This window comes from Seriola lalandi, unplaced genomic scaffold (assembly GCF_002814215.2).
Source record: "Seriola lalandi dorsalis isolate HSWRI2012SDOR001 ecotype SW California unplaced genomic scaffold, Sedor1 jcf7180002054816, whole genome shotgun sequence".
Classification (NCBI taxonomy): domain Eukaryota; kingdom Metazoa; phylum Chordata; class Actinopteri; order Carangiformes; family Carangidae; genus Seriola; species Seriola lalandi.
This window is the reverse complement of record NW_019525369.1, coordinates 1,125,124-1,142,460: the sequence shown is the minus strand read 5'-3', so window position 1 is coordinate 1,142,460 and position 17,337 is coordinate 1,125,124. Positions and strand designations below refer to the sequence as shown.

Here is a 17,337-nt window from a genome sequence, read left to right as displayed (position 1 = left end):
TTTCACATTATTAAAAACCACCTTTTATAGTTGGCATCAACATGGTATAAGTCTCGAACATAACCTGAATGTTTACAATTTTTCTGAGTACAGCCAAAACCTGTGCCATCTGTCCCTACAATACCCATAATGGCTAAGGTTCAGTTTATACAGACAGACCCAGTTAAAATGAACAAATAGCCACATCTGATAGCCGTGATTTCTGCTATTAAATACCAGAGACGCAACTCAACTAACACCCAAAGATGTTTTTAATAATACCAAAGATGAGGTTTGAGAAGTTTTTGAATACCAACAAGCACAAATGGGCATTCATAAAAAGTAAACACTTAACAACAACAACCACAACAACAAACAGAGGCTTGTTCCATCAGTGGTAGTGACAGACATGTCTGCAGGATATAAAATGGGATTTTGGTGCAACCCATTTAATTCCAGTGCATGTCTTTGCTATGCAAGGGGCACAGGTAGTACAGTAGTTTTTTTTTTTTTTTTTTAGTACAAGTACTGTTCACCTACTACTACTACTCCTGCTTAAAAAAAAAACCCAACAACAAACAAACAAACACTGAGTTACTGTATTGAAAACTGAATGTGTTGTGACTACACATGGAGTAAAAGTATTTATTAGCATGTTCTTCTGACTATGCTAATCCCTGAGAAACTCTAAATTTACTATTATTAGTCACATGACTTCCCCTACTACCTTTGAATAGACGTCTTTCCCAACCACAATATAGAACACTGTACATTAGGTAAACTTTGTTGCCATTTCCCTTGCAGTAATAATTTCATCAGAATCTCTATGCCGTTCTCTTTGTGCACGACCACCAGAGGGTGACATGCTAACTTAAAACAACTCAAACACAAACTAGCCTTCACTTTTGAGAAATGTTAGAATTTGAATTTATCAGTCTGTTCAAATCTGACATTTTTACTGAGTCAGTTCAATGTGTATTTGTGGAATCTGACTTACACTTCCATCCCCATCAATCTTTGAACATTAATAGCTTAACGACTTAACTCCACTGTTGTCTATATTTATCCCATGTGTTTCAGACCTGCCAAGAGTGACAGCAGGCTTTAGTCCTGTTTTGAATGTCAGCTTCAACTTCAGCTATGGTTGAAACACAGATTACCACCATCTTGTTTGAACAAGACAATAGGATATAGCCTCACAGACAAATAGGTGTGTTGTAAAACATAAAAACATAATCAAAAGGCACAGTTGAAATCCACATGCTATCATGCATCCTTTTAGTACACGGGCGAAAAAGTAATTCCTCAGTCAGTTCATCAGTGTATAACAAATAGTTTGTTTCAGTCTGTTCAGTCTGTGGTGTTGGGACGGGCTGGCTTCAACAATCCAACAGCCCACTTTCTTTAATGAGTGATCAGGTATGCACAGGTGTGAAAACTGGTGAAGCTCCAGGCTCCTTGTCCACCGAATTCTTCATATTCTTTCTCCCCATCTCCGAGCACTTTCAGTGTCACACGATTGTCTAAATTAGCCGACAGTCAGGGACCAGCCTGATGGCTTCTTTAATATTTTCAAGTCTCTTTGGCAACTGAGAGCAGGATTTTGCATAGAAGACTTCATTATATTCTGGTCCAAAGTCCTCTATTGACTTTTTTTAGCGGCCTAGATTTACCTCAGTGTTATGTAAACATAAGAGTTGGATTCAAGTGCTTTCCCAGTGTAGAAAATGTTTATAGTGAAGAATGGAGAGCAACACATCCTGGAGTAAAGGTTGTCCTATCATCAACATAACCATCAGGGATATCTGTTTGGATGTTAAAGGATTTAATGGTATTTTTTATCATCTTCCTTTGACACCAGATAAAGAATTCCTGTGTTCCTTCATCGACAACTGCATCATTCCTCTTAAGGAATCTCTTTACTCTCCTTGCATTTTATAATGCCCAAAACTCCTGTGAGAATATTCCTGGCTTGTCCACCTCCTCACTTCTTTTTATTTCTCTGTTTCTTGCTTGTTTTTTCTCCAGTCTGTGGCAGCCATGCCTCTTGTTCGCGCGAAGCCACCACAACATTATCATTGTCACCGAAATGAAGCATGTACTCTGTAGCATCCAGTGGCCTTCCGTCCTCATCCGTTAGCCGGGAAAAGACTTCCTGGTACAAGGTGTTCAGTCGACGTTTCATTTCCTGCAGATTCCTCAGGGCGTCTTGTTTCTCTCGAAGCAGCCGCACACGGTGGCGCCTCAAACCAGACACTTCATCCTCCAGTCCCAGCAGTACGCCCATCTTCCTCTTCCTGCAGTTCTGGGCAGCTATCTTGTTCTTACCACGGCGTCGTATGTCCCTGATGAGGGCAAGCTGATGCTCGCCTAGCGGAAAACTGGTCAGTAAGTCATTAAACTCGTCCACTGGCAGATTTACAATCAGCTCATTGGAAAAAGGGATCTTCAAGGCGCGTGCACGCCGTTCATCTCTGCTCCACATTTTGGTCTCAGAGATGTGTCTGGAGGAGGAGTAGTGGTAATGCCTGCGGTTGTGATGTCGCTGGGAGGATTTGGTGTGTTTGGTGGGCATCTTTCCAAGGGATGGAGGGGAGGTGGAGGACCAGGGCTGGTTGTACGTGTGATCATGGCCGATATGCTCCAGCCACGGAAAGCCATTCAACAGCTTGCGATCACCATAGTTGGCAGGAAAGAGTTTAACATCTTCAGGAAACCCTCCTCCTACTGCTCCCATCTCCTCCTCTTCGAGCTCCTCCTGTTTTATTGTCACCTCCACTTCCATGTCCGAACTAACTAACCCTTCCTCAGCCTCAGCATCTTCATCTTCATCTTCATCTTCGTAGTATGGACTTTCCACAGCTGACACACAGGATGAAGAGGTGGTTGATGAAGAGGAGGAAGAAGAGGAGTAATAGGAGGTCTCCGAGGCACTTGGAGAAGCAGGACTGTGGCTGAAGTCCAGGGAAAGACCAGAGTCGGAATCTGCCTCCTCCTCACCGTCTAGGAGGAGGGAAGATGAAAAGTCAAGGTAAGTTCTACAGTTTTATAGTAAGGACTTGAATTTAGCATTAGTGTGCTCTTGAAAAAAGGTACACAGATGCAGAAAAATACTTATATATATATATACTTATATTAAAAATACGTGTTTAATTACCTTGTTGATGGCTTCTTGGTTCACATGGATCTTCTGCGACTGAGTGGTCATCATCTCTGCCAGTGTCCTGTTTGGCTACTTCACAGTCCAGGTAGCCCTCCTCTTCCAGCCTGGCTGCCATCTCCGGACTGAATCCTTCCTCCAAAGCTATGTCCAACAATCTCCTCTCATCTAAGATGGCAGCATCCACTATGAGGTCACTAAGTGGGCTAGGGAGACCATCGTCATCCCCAATATCCTCCTCGTCAACCAAAAAGACACTGGAGGGAGATGTCAGAAGGTCTTGGGTCATATTATTACCCCCCAGAGATGCGGCAGAACTAGAAGGTGTTAAGTCATGCAAATGAAAATTAACATTAAAGCTAGCCGTGTCTTCAGGGTAGAGATCATACTGTAAACCCGGACTGGCTTCCATGTTATCTACAATATCTTGTGCCAGCAGGTTTATGTTTAGGGGACTTGAGTTATCTTCAGCATTTTGTCCCATGTAGAAATCTGAAGGATCCTCTCCCAAGAGATCCATGTGATCTGGAGGGCTGTGCAAGGTATTCATGTTTGTGTTTTTCAAAATGTCCCTTGTGTTTAAGGCTGAACTGTGGTCATCCAACTCTGCACTGGGGATGAGGGGAAGCAGGGCTGGCTCTAGCACTGACTGGCTTGGAGACTGCAACAAACCTGGAGAGAAAGGAAGGGCACTGTTGAAAAGAATGAAGAATTTTGGAAATGCAACAGCACTTTTCCATTCATTAATGGAAAATTCAGAAAATAAGAAAAACAAGATTGTTTACTGTCTATTTTCACTTGGGATAATTTTTGAAGACGTTGATAAAAAAAATCTCAACACAAGGTTTAGCTTACTCTTAAAGATATATTACATTATATTATTATATTATCATTATTATAAGTTTTCAACCACACATTGTGGTTGTTCAGTAAATGGAGTCTCATTTGTTATTAAAATAGTTTCGATCTTATCACATGGCCAATGTACAGAATTTTGGTGGTGAAGTGATGATGACTAAGCCAGCTTCAAATGACAAATGATCAACTCCATCCATTGAGGAAGGCTATGAGTGTGGTCAACAGCTTCAGAAACAAGTCAGTTTGACAATTTTGTTGTCATGAATCAATCATTAAGCTCAATTGTTGAGTTTTTGAAGTGTAAGAATACTGGCTATGAATTCTTACACCAAACTTAGACTTTTGAATTGAATTACCATGCTGCACTGGAGTCTCCATTAGAGGGACCTCCTGATCAACGTCTGTTATGCCGTTGTCAAGGTTGTTACAGTTTTGGTGCAGAGCTGCAGACCCAACACCCCAAGGGGTCCCAGATGGTCTTGAATCTGGGGCGTGGTCAAATGATGTCATCATGTCATCATCAACATCTGTGTTCTGGAGAGGAAAGATACAAAACTGATCTAAATTCATTGCATCTTGGCTTATTCATCTCAGCATCTTATTCTTTTTTGCTAAATGGGATTTCATCTACTTTCATCCTCCCAGTTACCTCAGGTTCCATGATGGCGAGTAGGTCCTGCCAGCAGAGCTCCAGGTCCAAAGAGGGGTTATTAGAGGGGATGATGGGGGACAGCAGGGGATTTCTGCCTGGTGGGTGACGTTCCAGGTCTCCACTTCTACTGCCAACATCACTTAACTGAGCGACAAGAAAGAACGACCGTTTTAAGTACTGTTAAAGTTCAAAGGAGGACACAAGAGAACTTAAGGCTATGGTAATACCTCTTGTTCCTCTGTGTAGGGAAAGGTTTCATCCAACAGCCTCAAACACTCCTGGAAGTAGAAAGAAGTCTGAAAATAGGGAAAGAAGAGAAAGAAACAGACAGGGAGGTTTAGAGAGAAAAGGCTACAATAAAGACACTGGTTTCAGTTTTTATTTGGCATGCTAGCAGCATGGCTCAGAGGATGGCACTATTGGTCTGTTTATCGGTTGGGCAGTCCATCACTCCAGACTAAAATAGCTCAACTACTATGAATAGATTGGAATTCTGAACAGAAATGTAAAGTCCAGAGGGTCAATCCTACTGAACTTGGTGATCCCCTGACTTTCCCTCTAGTGCCACTAGCAGGTTGATAATTTTGGCTTTTTGTGAAATATCTCAAGAACTATTAAATGGATAACCATGATATTTAGCATAGAGGATGAATCCTAATGATGGTGGTGATCCCTTTCCTTTAGTGAGGTTTACAGTATGGCTGTATGCTGTTAATCTTGTCCCTATTCATCCTTTGGGGAGCATGATGTCGGTTATCAAATTAATGGCAATCCATCCAGTAGTTAATGAGACATTTCATTCAAAACCACAAATGTCAACCTGATGAAGGTGCTACAGGGAGAGTTGGGGGATAACTACAGTTATAAAGATCCATTCTCTGGGGATCTTGAATATACTGTATGTATCAAATTTCATTGCAATCCATTCAATAGTTGAAGAGATATTTTAGTCGGGTCCAAAATAGTGGCCCACATAAACTTACTGCCATTGTGACATTGTTGACCAGTGTACTCTTTTATGCTGCAGTCTGCTGGGGCAGCAGCATGTCCCACATGAACACAAGGAGACTGGACAAGCTGGTTAAAGAGGCTGGGTCTGTGCTTGGCAGGAGTCTGGACTCACTCAGGACTGTTGTGGAGAGACGCATGCAATGTAAGATGGAGGCCATCTTGGACAATACCAACCATCCTCTCCACAACATTCTGGCAGGACAGAGAAGCAGCTACAGCTGCAGCAAATGTCTCATCTCACTGTGCTGCAGAACAGAGAGGTTCAGGAGATCCCTTGTTCCCACTGCCATCAGGCTATACAACACCTCAGCCAAAGGAAGTGGACTAATCTTATTATTATTGTTTATTTATTATCAACTGTTTTTTATTATTATTAATGTTGTTATTATTATTATTATTACCAAATATGAGCTAATGGACATGAATTTCTATCTATCTATCTATTGCCATCTCTCGAGTCCTGCTGCTAGAATGGGAATGGGGCTACTTTGAAACCTGGTCTTCTTCTTGTTCCTGAGAGTATAAAAGTTAAATTCTGATACAAATGCTGGATCCCTAGAGGAGTCATTTCTGTTTAATTGTTTAACATTTAATGATGCCAAAACACTTTACCATCGCAATCAGATAAAGACCAGCTGTGAACATTATTGGTCAGTGTTTGGCTGTTATCCAGAAGCTTCCTCTAGGGAATGTCCCTTTACCAAGAAGTAGTTTCAGTGTGACCCACATGTGGTGGCATGAGCAGGATGGCCTCTAAAAAAAAAAAAGTCTGTCTGTCTGTCTGTCTGTCTCTCTGTCTGTCTCTCTGTCTGTCTCTCTGTCTGTCTCTCTGTCTCTCTCTCTCTCTCTCTCTCTCTCTCTCTCTCTCTCTCTCTCTCTCTCTCTCTCTCTCTCTCTCTCTCTAGGGAATGTGGGAAAAGTGGATCCTGGGTAGCAGATCTGCCCTAAAAACAAGAGACAGTGATGCGACTTATGTGACCCACGTTTGATCATTTTTAATGCCGCTATGAAATATGTCAGAAGGTGAACTGAAATAAGCTAATGGCCCGCAGTTATTTCATCTTCATTTGTTACGCACACATGCATAGCTATACGCGTTAGAAAGCACACTCTTGGTGTAACATGCACCCTGGGGTGCAGCTGCTATAGTGTGTCATTCATGATTTCTTATTCTGCTGAGCTGGCTCTGGTCCAGCGTTTAAGGATGAAGCATCAGGCTCTGATTTCAAGCATGAAAGACGCTCTGATCACCTAAGCTAACGCACACACAACTTTAAACATATATGCAGTATGTCAAAAAAAAGGAGATAGCCTACTGGTAGTGAAAAACTTTGGTTAATAGTCCGGTCAGCAATTCAGACTCTACAACTTTGCATTGCTAATGGTCTACTACAAACGGCTTAGGCTGATATGCCCATTCAGTTAAAGTGATGTTCACTAACTTCTTCCTGTTGCCATTCCTCGCAACCATTAGCTAATGTTTTCATATAATATAACCAGGTGACTACTTTGCATTCTTGCTCATGAAGGACAAACAGTAACAACACTTCTGTCTACAACACTTAAGGCCTCAGTGTGCTTAAACCATAGTGCTCGTCAGATTGTCTAACAGCATCTGAAACCCCCTTTCCGAAGTCTGAATTGATGTACAAGTAGTCAGGGCTTGAACTTCTCTCAAGCTCTCTTTGAAGTCTTCACACACTGCATCGTCACTATAAAGATGAGTTAAGGATGCTGTTACACTTTTGGACAGAGCTTGAGGAGCAGGTGAGATGCAGCTAGAGAGAGGCGATGATGACCTGGTTCATTTCAAGCAAACTGAGACCTTTAACCTGATATGTCAAATTAGTGACAAATTAGTGTGTGTCTGGCAACTGATCCCTGCCAGAAGGTTTTGGGGCACACACAGTACCAGTCATTTCATTTGAATGGGAAAGTGTGTCCAAACTTTTGACTGGTACTGTAATTCCCCATAAAACAGCCAATTGTCATTTTTACACTTTTGCATTTGTAGAGATTAAACAAATAAGATATCACATTTATTAGTAGAATTAGTGAGTTTGCGAGATGGTGTTTTGTTGATTTTCAGTACTTTCTGACAGAGCCAGTTCTGTTTCCAGTTTTTAATGTAAATCTACAGTAACCAGCTGCTAGCTCCAAAATTTTATTATCTTCAAAGTAGAAAGCACAAAAATAAATAATGTGTAATTTAATTGTCACTGTGCCGTTAAAATAAATGTTACTTACCGGGTCTTCTTCATTCCGAGTCAGCTCTCTGTTAGTACGGCCGTAGGAACCTCCTGGTCGTCGTCCTCCCTCTGTCCTACTGTAAAACTGCTGCATCCTGGCCAGGTTGTCCTCTTCATCCTCCTCTTCTTCTCCCCTCTCATCCAGAGCACCGCGTCCTGGTGTTCCTTCCTGGTTGCAGAGACAAAAATGACAAATGATCAGGTAAGAGACACCACTGCGCCTTAACAGTGGGTTAACATATTATGTTCACTACTGCACAAGCTCTGGAGACAGGCCAGCTCCTAAAGCATTGATTCCACTGGGTCCTAAATCCAGGACATTCTGCATGTAAAGCAGAAATAATAACCACTACAATATGGAACCTCATTTAGAGGCGCATTAATTGTTTTTTTGTATGATTGGTTTTGGTCAGGTACCTTTTAGTCTTATTGTGATTCCATTCAGCCTTCAAGGCAACCAAAGGAATGACACCGAGATCTAACATAAAAAATTATGAAAGAGTAACACACCACCACACTAACTACTAGAGTGTACAACACTGTAGTTATGTCTTCGGTATCACCAGTCTGTATGTAAAGAACGTAAAGGCTCCAATTTTACCCAGAGACAGACAGCCAGGCTTAGAATAGCTTTAACCTTCTTCTGACATGGCTGGGGGCTTACAGACAAACCCAGGGACCCGCAGCAGCTGGCAAGTAAGGACACGTATGTAGTATGTAGCTGTATGTAACATACAGTACAGAGTCTATGCCACTCTCCCAATACACATATTAAGAGTGCAACTGAATGCCAAAATCATCAGACTAATAATCCTTAATAATCCCACAAAAAAAAAATCATTATAGCATTTTACCTTTATCTGCAAGAGTCCAAAAAGTACTTAAATGTAGAGAAATGACACATTAGTCATGAAGTCAAGTCATGAAACTGTGGAAGCTCAGGACAGTTGACTCTCAGGCGCCACCATACGTAACTTGACAAGGATTGGATGATGAGCCGTTGAGAAGTCTTTACTGACTTTGACATTTACCATCACTGATTCTTGATTTTGTAAAAACAGAGACACGCCCCTTGAGCAGGTGTACACTACCTCCTAAAAACAGCACAAGTGGAAGAAACCGTCATACGGGCTAAAAGGTGCCGTGCAAATTACATGAGGGCAGCAAATTAGCCAAAAGAAACCAAACTATACAAGTACAGACTGCAGTGTACAACATGAATATTATTGGGAAAAAATCACAAATAGTATTGACCCAGTTTCTTGACACTGATCGATCTCGACACATGAAAGTGTTGCTACTGACTAATGACCCAAACTCAAACTTCATATACAACTTGAACTCTGAAGTTTATGAAATGATGAACACCAACTGACCTATAATATAATATATTATTTATTAGAATACTAATTTCATTAAATTACCTGAATCATTTTCAGGTGAGCAAAAGAGGTCGTAGCCGATCACTGGCGGCTCAATTAAACCAACACTGATTAAAAGAGTGTGTGAGAGTTACTTGCAGCTCCACATCATGGAGGGGAAAATTTATTCTCAAGTTTATCAAGGTCTCTACAGAATAATGTCTGGGTGTCTGTCCACCTCCTGAAGCTCAGGAGAAGTAAATCTACTAGACAATGAAAATCCACCATCTGGAGTGGCCCAGTCAGACCTTCATCCAGGAGAGAGGCTGTGGAGTGAGCTGAAGGGAGCCGCTCACAACAGACATCCTAAGAGCTTGTTTCAGCTCTATTGGTGGCAAAGGAGGTTCGATCAGTTATTAAATCCAAGGGTTCGCTTACTTTTTCCACCAGCACTGTGCAACAAAGACACAAACTATTATAACTGTTTGTGTGATATAAGCTCAGAGACACTGTGTTTATATAAACTTGTGACGTAGATGAAGATCAGATTTATTTTACTGCCACTGTATGAAGCTGATACCTCTTGGCACAAGCATGATTTCCCGTTTATCTTTCCTGTACCTCTGCTGGATATGGAAGCGCACGTTTGCACCTCATGCATTTGTGCACATTTGTTTACATGCATGCTTTCTGCCTCTTTGCATCTGAGTGTGTGTGTGTGTGTGTGTGTGTGTGTGTGTGTGTGTCTGTGTGTGTGTCGATGCAGTAAACAGGAGGGGATTGCAAAACTGAAGAATGTAGATGTGTGTTAGGACGCAGTGGGCCAGTGATCAGGTTTCAAAACAAGCCAGTTGGTCACAAGGCCAGGAGGAAGCTAGTTCGGTGTTTTGTGCATGTGTGTGACTGTATGTGTGTTTGTGTGTATGAGTGCCATTTGATACATGAGGGGAATTCAAAAACACTGTTATATTCACTTTCAGTTGGAGGGTGAGAGACTGTGGTAGTCTGCCATGTACTTAGATCTCTATGTGCTCTGTCAAGTCTGCAATGTCCTGTGTGTGTGTGTGTGTGTTCATTCCCATTAAGATCATATGTTTCTTCTCTGCTCACCATCACAGAATATGCTTTTCCTCCTTTCAGCACTTTAGGACATATCTTCCATTTTTCAAATATACAAATATTAGAAAAATACTGTTCTAAGCTTTAAGCTCTTATTGTCTCTAAAATGTGACATAACAGTGGAAAGAGCTGCACAACTCCCAAGGGCCGAAGATGACATCATCAACCTGCTTTTGTCTGGAAAAGTCGAAAATATTCAGTTTCCTACCACAGAAGACAAAAAAAGCAGCATACTCTTCTGTCAATCAACTAATCAATCAATTAATTAATTACATGAAAACTTTGGAGAAGCTCAACTAATTCTGAAAATCAGAAATTATAATTTGGTAAAAAAAAAAAAACTAAAAAATGTTGTGTTTGTAAGGAAAATGAACACACAAATAGGATAACAAGTTGGTCTAAGTCTAATCTTTGGTGTAGTTATTGTCACAATAATCAGCCCAAGCTGTGATGAAGTGACTGCACAGGACACAGCTCTCACCAACCAGAGCCAGTTACAACACCTGAACACCATCAGCTGCAACTGAGAGCTATGAAAAGTAATTAGCAAGCGAGCGTAGCAAGCAAAATAAACAGCTAAAAGTAATGAATCGTTAGTCTTTAAGCTAACCAGCTGCTGGCTGTAGCTTCATATTTAACATACAGACATAAGAGTGTTGGCAATGTCAACATCTAACTCCACCACACAGAATAAAAGTGTATTTACCAAGATGGAAAATAATTCCTTTAACATGTTTAGACCTGAAGAAACTAAAACACAAAATGATCTAAAAAAATATGTAGATGAATTCCCCCCCACATCTGCTTTATTAATGCCGGTATATATATATATATATATATATATTGTTGCTGGCATGAACCAAAAACTTTCACCAACTCTGTCTTAACTAAGAATAGTGACTCTTCTGTAAACACAGACAGTAAATTGCTGCCTGTTGCTCTGCTTGACACTGCCTGCATGATACATGACTGTGTGTGTGTGTGTGTGTGTGTGTGTTTGTTTGTCCAGACTCAACACGTAGGGCAGTATCTGGGTTATTTATATATGGTCCAAACCTGTGTTGTGTCTGCGTGCATGTTATGCAGTCACAGTTTAGTGTGTGTGATTCTACATGAAGTGATGGAACGTGTTTATTTGGCTGTTGTTAAAGATGATGGATCATTGTTGCCTCTGGAATTAACAACAGACCTGCAGGAATATTTGCATGGATCTTCTTGGAATAATAATTCCTGCTTAAATCCTCGACACCAAAGTATAATTCCTGCCTGAGTCTTACAGTCCCTGCGTACATGATGAGTTCTACAGTTTATTTTCAACATGTCAGTATCTGAACTGAAAGTTCTGACAGTCTTTTATAACTAGATCAGCAGTCATGTAAACATATGTGAATGTATGTGCTTGAATCTGTTTTATAGGTCAAAGCTCGACCAGACATGTCTGAGGTGTGGACATTAATAAATGGAGCTCATAGTTCATGCAAGCAGAAACATGAAGTCAGCGATGCCATCCAGATCACTTACATTACCTACTGTCGCCCATATGTTATTTGACTTAAAGGGGGGATTTGTGGCAGAGTAGAGTAGAACAGAATTTCTGGAAAATTGTCTTTGTCTCACAATAACATAAAAAACAGCAGGACGAGATATCAGGGTTCAGAGTCTCAATCTGAGAAAATAAAGGATGACACCTATCTGTTGGGGTGTTTAGAGCTTTATCTCTTGTCCTGGCAGTACACAGCTCATTCAGCTTCATCTGGGGCCTTCAAATTATGTAGCTAGCAACGCTAACTATTCTAGAAAGCGTATTCCTCAGCCTGCGATTCAAATGACCAAACCGTGAAGTCAAGTGGGACGTTAAAGCGCTCTCAGGGATCTGCACCGAATGACTGACTCACCCAGAAAACTGTTGAGTACTAAGAAGATGAAGCCATTGTGTGCAGTTCTTAAAAATATAATAATTTGTATTTTCAGAGAAGTTCAATTGCAGACCAAGACTGGACCACGCCATTAGCTACAACAAGCTCCGTTTTAAAATCTGCTTGGCTCAAACAATCATTTCTTTAGTCTTGTCTCCTTTCCTCAGGGAATAATTCAGTGTCACCACTGCAATAGGTAACGTTCATTAAGACATCCTCTCAGTTCTTTTAACTCCCGAGTCCTGTTGGTTGGGAAGATTCTCAAAGTTCATTCCTCAAAAAACACTTACTACTTTGGTGACAGGCCTCACTCATTTCACTGGTGCCTTGTACTTAGGCAAAGGGTCTGATCTCCCAGGGGGCCGTTCTGCAAACAGCCTTAGAGGTATAAACAACGATCTGAAGCAACGATCAAGAGTGCGGGTAAGGTGAGTTGGACAGTCCACATTTTGCTGAAGGGTTGGTAAAAATCCATATAAGTTATACATATTAAATTGTAGGAGAATAAAAACAGGTTGAACTGCAGAAGAGAGGGGATCAGTCTCTCTGCTGCAGCATCATTAGTGAGAATAAGAGGGATTTGTCCAAACTCTCACAGATGATAGAAAGGTGTAAAAGAGACAGTTCAGGGTGCTCACTTGCTTGTGTAAGCAGAACTGTTTTGTCCTATTGATTTTTGCCGATCTATGTTCATCTCCGTCTATCTGATTGTTCTGTAGCCTCTTTGTAGCTGTGTGTGATCTTTGAGCCAAGTCTCTGTAAGACAGATCAGACTGCTCTGCCTGAATGTGTTCATGTGTTCATCAGGTTTATTTTTGCTTTCTGAGCACACACTGGATAGCGTGTTGACAGGTAAAGGGAATCTGCAGCCATGTCTTTGGAGCCGTTCCCCCATGCCTCCTCTCCAGGCATGTTTGTTTCTTCTCTTTCACTGTCTTATGAGCCTCAGTTCACCACAGTCCTCTGGTGTACCTGGGCCTGAGACATCCCCAACATGTGAGTGAAGAGACAACAGTGTGTGTAAAACAGGACGTCATGCTGACTCGTCCAACAGGAGTTTCCGGGCAGCAGAGGCATCATAAAGCAGAGAATAATCCACTGTCGTGCTAAATTCATATAGTAAGTGCAAAGTTGGATGATTATTCTATTGTTTTATATATATATATATATATATATCTATATATATGTTCACATATCACACAGTTATTAGTCCCATTATTAATATGAAAATGTTAATTGGTGCAGCTTTAAAAAGATCATTTGTACTAACTCCATTTGGACTTACGCACAGTAAGAGTATGTGTGAAACTCTTCTTGTTCTTTCCTGTTCACATAATGCTTAACAAATGCGGTTGCTACTGACAACCACCAATAACTAAGTTACTGAAGTACGGGCACAATGAATGATTTTAAAGGTCCGGGACTCGCCGGCTGCTGTGTGTTTATTTAAAAGGTGTGTTCTCTACAGCAGGTAGTTCAGCTTGTTCAGCTGTACTGTCTCTAATGCTTTATTTCCTTGATGAGGTCATCAGTGGTGAGGTCAGGTTTTCTGTTGACTCATCTGACTCTGACTCATCATCTCACATGACATTACACTCTTGTCAAAAACGGCACACTTCTCCACAATGCTAATTGTTACATTTACATTTTACAAATGAATAATTAGTAAAATCTTCATTTTATTCATAAACCTTTATACCTCTGTGGCATCTTGTGTGTGTGTGTGTGTATTTTAGTGTATGACAAACAGACTGTTGTGTGGCTTTGGAAACTAATTTCAACTAGAAGCAACTACTTATTTTAGTGCCATGCTGAAGTCTGATGACTTTGGAGATCCCCTGACTTTTCATTCCTCACTCCACCCTACACACGTGGTTTCAAGTTAAATGTCAAAGTGCCAAAAGCTGCAGTTCCTCTAATGACCACTAGAATCTGGCTCCAACAGTGAATCAATCCCCACAGACTCCCATGTTAAAATGTCCAACTTTACAGCCAAAATAAACATGTTTACAGCCTGGTGCAAAAACGGTTTTGGTCTCTACAGTTAATTCCCTCCTTCATGACAACTATAACTCACCCGTTTACATTTTATTAAGACTTAAAGATATGTAGAATTGAGGGTGTGTCGCTTCAACTGACAGGTGGGTGAGCGTATGCTTGCCACAAACCGGCACTGACCGATGTTTGGGCTCCACATACACCCCTCCTCTTGGACCATTTTTGGAGTTAGGCGGAGTCTGGCACTGCCAAGATGGCAACAGTGGGGCAGTTCACTGAGTATCAAAACTGCTCTTCAGAAACCTGTGGGTGACGCCACGGAGGCTACATCCATCTTTATTTACAGTCTATGTTTGTCACTGTGAGCGTGTTAGCATGCAAGAATTAGCATTTAGCTCACATCCCTGCTGTGCCTCAGTGCAGCCTCTCAGAGCCACTAGAATAGCTGTAGTTTTATCATCTCATTAATTTACAGTCCAGACTGCAAGTGTCTGGACAGTTACACATTTTTTCTTCTTCAGGCTCTGAGCTCCAGCACATTCAATTAGAAATAAAAATATTGGACATTGGACCTTTCAACACATCCCTTCAATGTGTCGGTTTCTACACAGAAGTTCTTCAGTTCAAGACCCCGCAGAATCAATAACTTAACTTGGTTTGTCAATAATAGTTTGGAACCATCGCCCCCTGCACTTTCCAGACGTAACTTTCCAAAACCAACAATCTGACGTCCATGCCCACTTCACACAGTGATCAGCCCCGTGTTGGGTGATGAGAAAGTGGGCAGGATTTGAGCTATTGCTACTCCCCCCTCTCTTTGCAGCCTATGCAGTGTGGTCAGTCGGAACAGCTATGAACTTGGTCTGACAACGTTTGTGGTCGCACAACTTGTATGAAACAGTCAACATGCTACTTCCCTGGCATTTAGTTCCTAGTTTAGTTTCTTAACTCAGTTCCTCAGGCACCAGACTTTCAGGTTGAAAAGGGGAAATATGGCAGACCTTAATAATAATAATAATCCTATGTTTTTGTTTCAGTCATAAAATTTACAATTCCTAGAAATTAAAGACAAGTGGGATTTGAGGGAAAATGTACACTGATGTTGCTTAGAGCTAGTAGTTGTAGCAATTTAGTCTTGGCTAAAAGACTATTTAACATGATAAAAGATCCTCAATCATTCGCTCCCGCTCTGATGTTGCACAAGAACATTGGCGAGCACGAATCCTTAAAAGTTATGAACCACAATGTGTGAATGAAACAGCTGTACCTCATTATCACGTAAAGCTCTGGGCTCCACAGATGGATCACGTCGCTCTCTCTCTACCGCAGCAGGAGCTCTCTCCAGCAGGGAGGGCTGGTCTGGACACTCCATGGGGAGAGGATCTGGCTCTCTCTGGACCAGCCAAGTCTCCAGCTCTGCGTGAGGAACCTGTGGAGAAAGGTATGAAGCATTTTAAAATTTGGCACGTTATTCTCATTGAGAAAAAAATGCTTATTACATTCATTGTCCCTATAATAGCTCACATGCTTCATTTCTTTAAGGCTAGGAGGGAAAACTATTTAGAAACAGACAGGTAGCTTAACCCTCCTGTTGTCCTCATTTTCTGTATACACCCTGTGTCCTCCGGGTCAAAATGACCCGTCTTCACTAAACCCCCAATATAAGCAGCTTAATTGAATTTAAACACCAAATTTCATCTTGCTTGAAGAAACAACTTGTCATTCACCACAAAATGTGTGAATACCTGAGTTTTCCCTCTTCACTTGTATTTATATAGCTTAAGAAAAGAAAAAAAAAAATGTGCAAAAAGGAGTGTTGAATGCATTTTTATTAATCCCAATGACTCAGTTTCTTTCTTTTCTTTCTCCAGTGAACAATTTAAGACAATGTACAATACAAATATATGAAAAATAACATAACCCATTCAACTAATTAGCACATGTAGGGCAGTATGCAAGTGCACAGCCTTTGCAGATATATTTCTTACACCTGCAGCACACAGTATGTGTTTTACAGTCCTTCTTTTGAGGGCAGAACTGACATCTCTTCCTCTTACTTGCCCTAGCTGGGGAAGTGGCTGTGGTAGCTGGATCCTCAGGTTGATCAGGAGCTCCTGCACTCTGAATAGCTTTCACAACTGCTGCTGAGGCTTCTGTGCGGGACCTTCCTTCTTTCAATGAGTGGAATTACAAGTGCCTTTCCTAGCTGCTCCAGGAACACCCTCCTCTTGTTCTGCTTACGAGACATCCAGGTCGGGTTGATCTCTCTCCAAATCACAAAGGCATGGTAGGAGGAAACATCAATGATGTTGTGGAAGATGACCAGGGGCCAGCGGGCAGTCATCCTTCTGCAGCTGTATGTTCCAATCACCTTATCTAGGTTCTCCACACCTCCTTTGTTGCGGTTGTAGTCTAGGATGATGACTGGCTTCCTGTCCTCACGATCGCTAATGTCACCGTCTGTGTGCAGTGTGCTCAGAAGAACTACATTCTTGTTTTTCTTTTGGAGGTAAGAAACTAGAGTGGTGGTGGGCATGAAGGCAAACTTTGATGAGAAGACCTCTCTCTCCTTTGATGCAAGCAGTGCAGGTGGGAGCTCAGGCTTGTTCTTTCAAACTGTACCAACCATGGTGATCTTCCTCTTCAGGAGCTGCTGTCCGAGTTCATAAGAGGTGAAGAAATTGTCACATGTCACATTGTGACCCCTCGGTCCCTCTGTCACATCAAGCACAACTCGCATCCCCTTGTTCTTCTCTGGGCATCCACTGGTCGGCTTCCCGGTATAGACTTACATTTTCCAAGCATAGCTTGATTTGGCATCGCAAGCCACCCATGACTTGATCCCATACTTTGCTGGCTTGCTGGGCATATACTGCCGGAAAGGACAACGACCTTTGGACAGAAGACATTAGCATCAGTGATTAGTATCAGTGTCACAGAAAACAGTCAAACAAATCAATAGTGAAAATCACTTTTATTACAAATATGAAAATAGATTACCTCTAAATGGAACCAGTTGCTCATCCACTGTTAC

General features: G+C 41.5%; 1 protein-coding gene across 1 annotated transcript in view; it reads right to left on the bottom strand.

The window, feature by feature from the left end:
• The window catches only part of nfe2l1a (nfe2 like bZIP transcription factor 1a), a 22,450-nt gene continuing 5,113 nt past the window's right edge, over nucleotides 1-17,337 (bottom strand). Inside the window, exons 3-9 of the mRNA XM_023426229.2 lie at nucleotides 15,571-15,732; nucleotides 7,908-8,078; nucleotides 4,877-4,945; nucleotides 4,647-4,793; nucleotides 4,354-4,531; nucleotides 3,137-3,811; nucleotides 1-2,982 (exon numbers count right to left, since the gene is read on the bottom strand). Coding sequence (XP_023281997.1) covers nucleotides 1,964-2,982; nucleotides 3,137-3,811; nucleotides 4,354-4,531; nucleotides 4,647-4,793; nucleotides 4,877-4,945; nucleotides 7,908-8,078; nucleotides 15,571-15,732 — 2,421 coding nt within the window. The 3' untranslated portion in view covers nucleotides 1-1,963. The remainder of the gene's footprint in view (nucleotides 2,983-3,136; nucleotides 3,812-4,353; nucleotides 4,532-4,646; nucleotides 4,794-4,876; nucleotides 4,946-7,907; nucleotides 8,079-15,570; nucleotides 15,733-17,337) is intronic.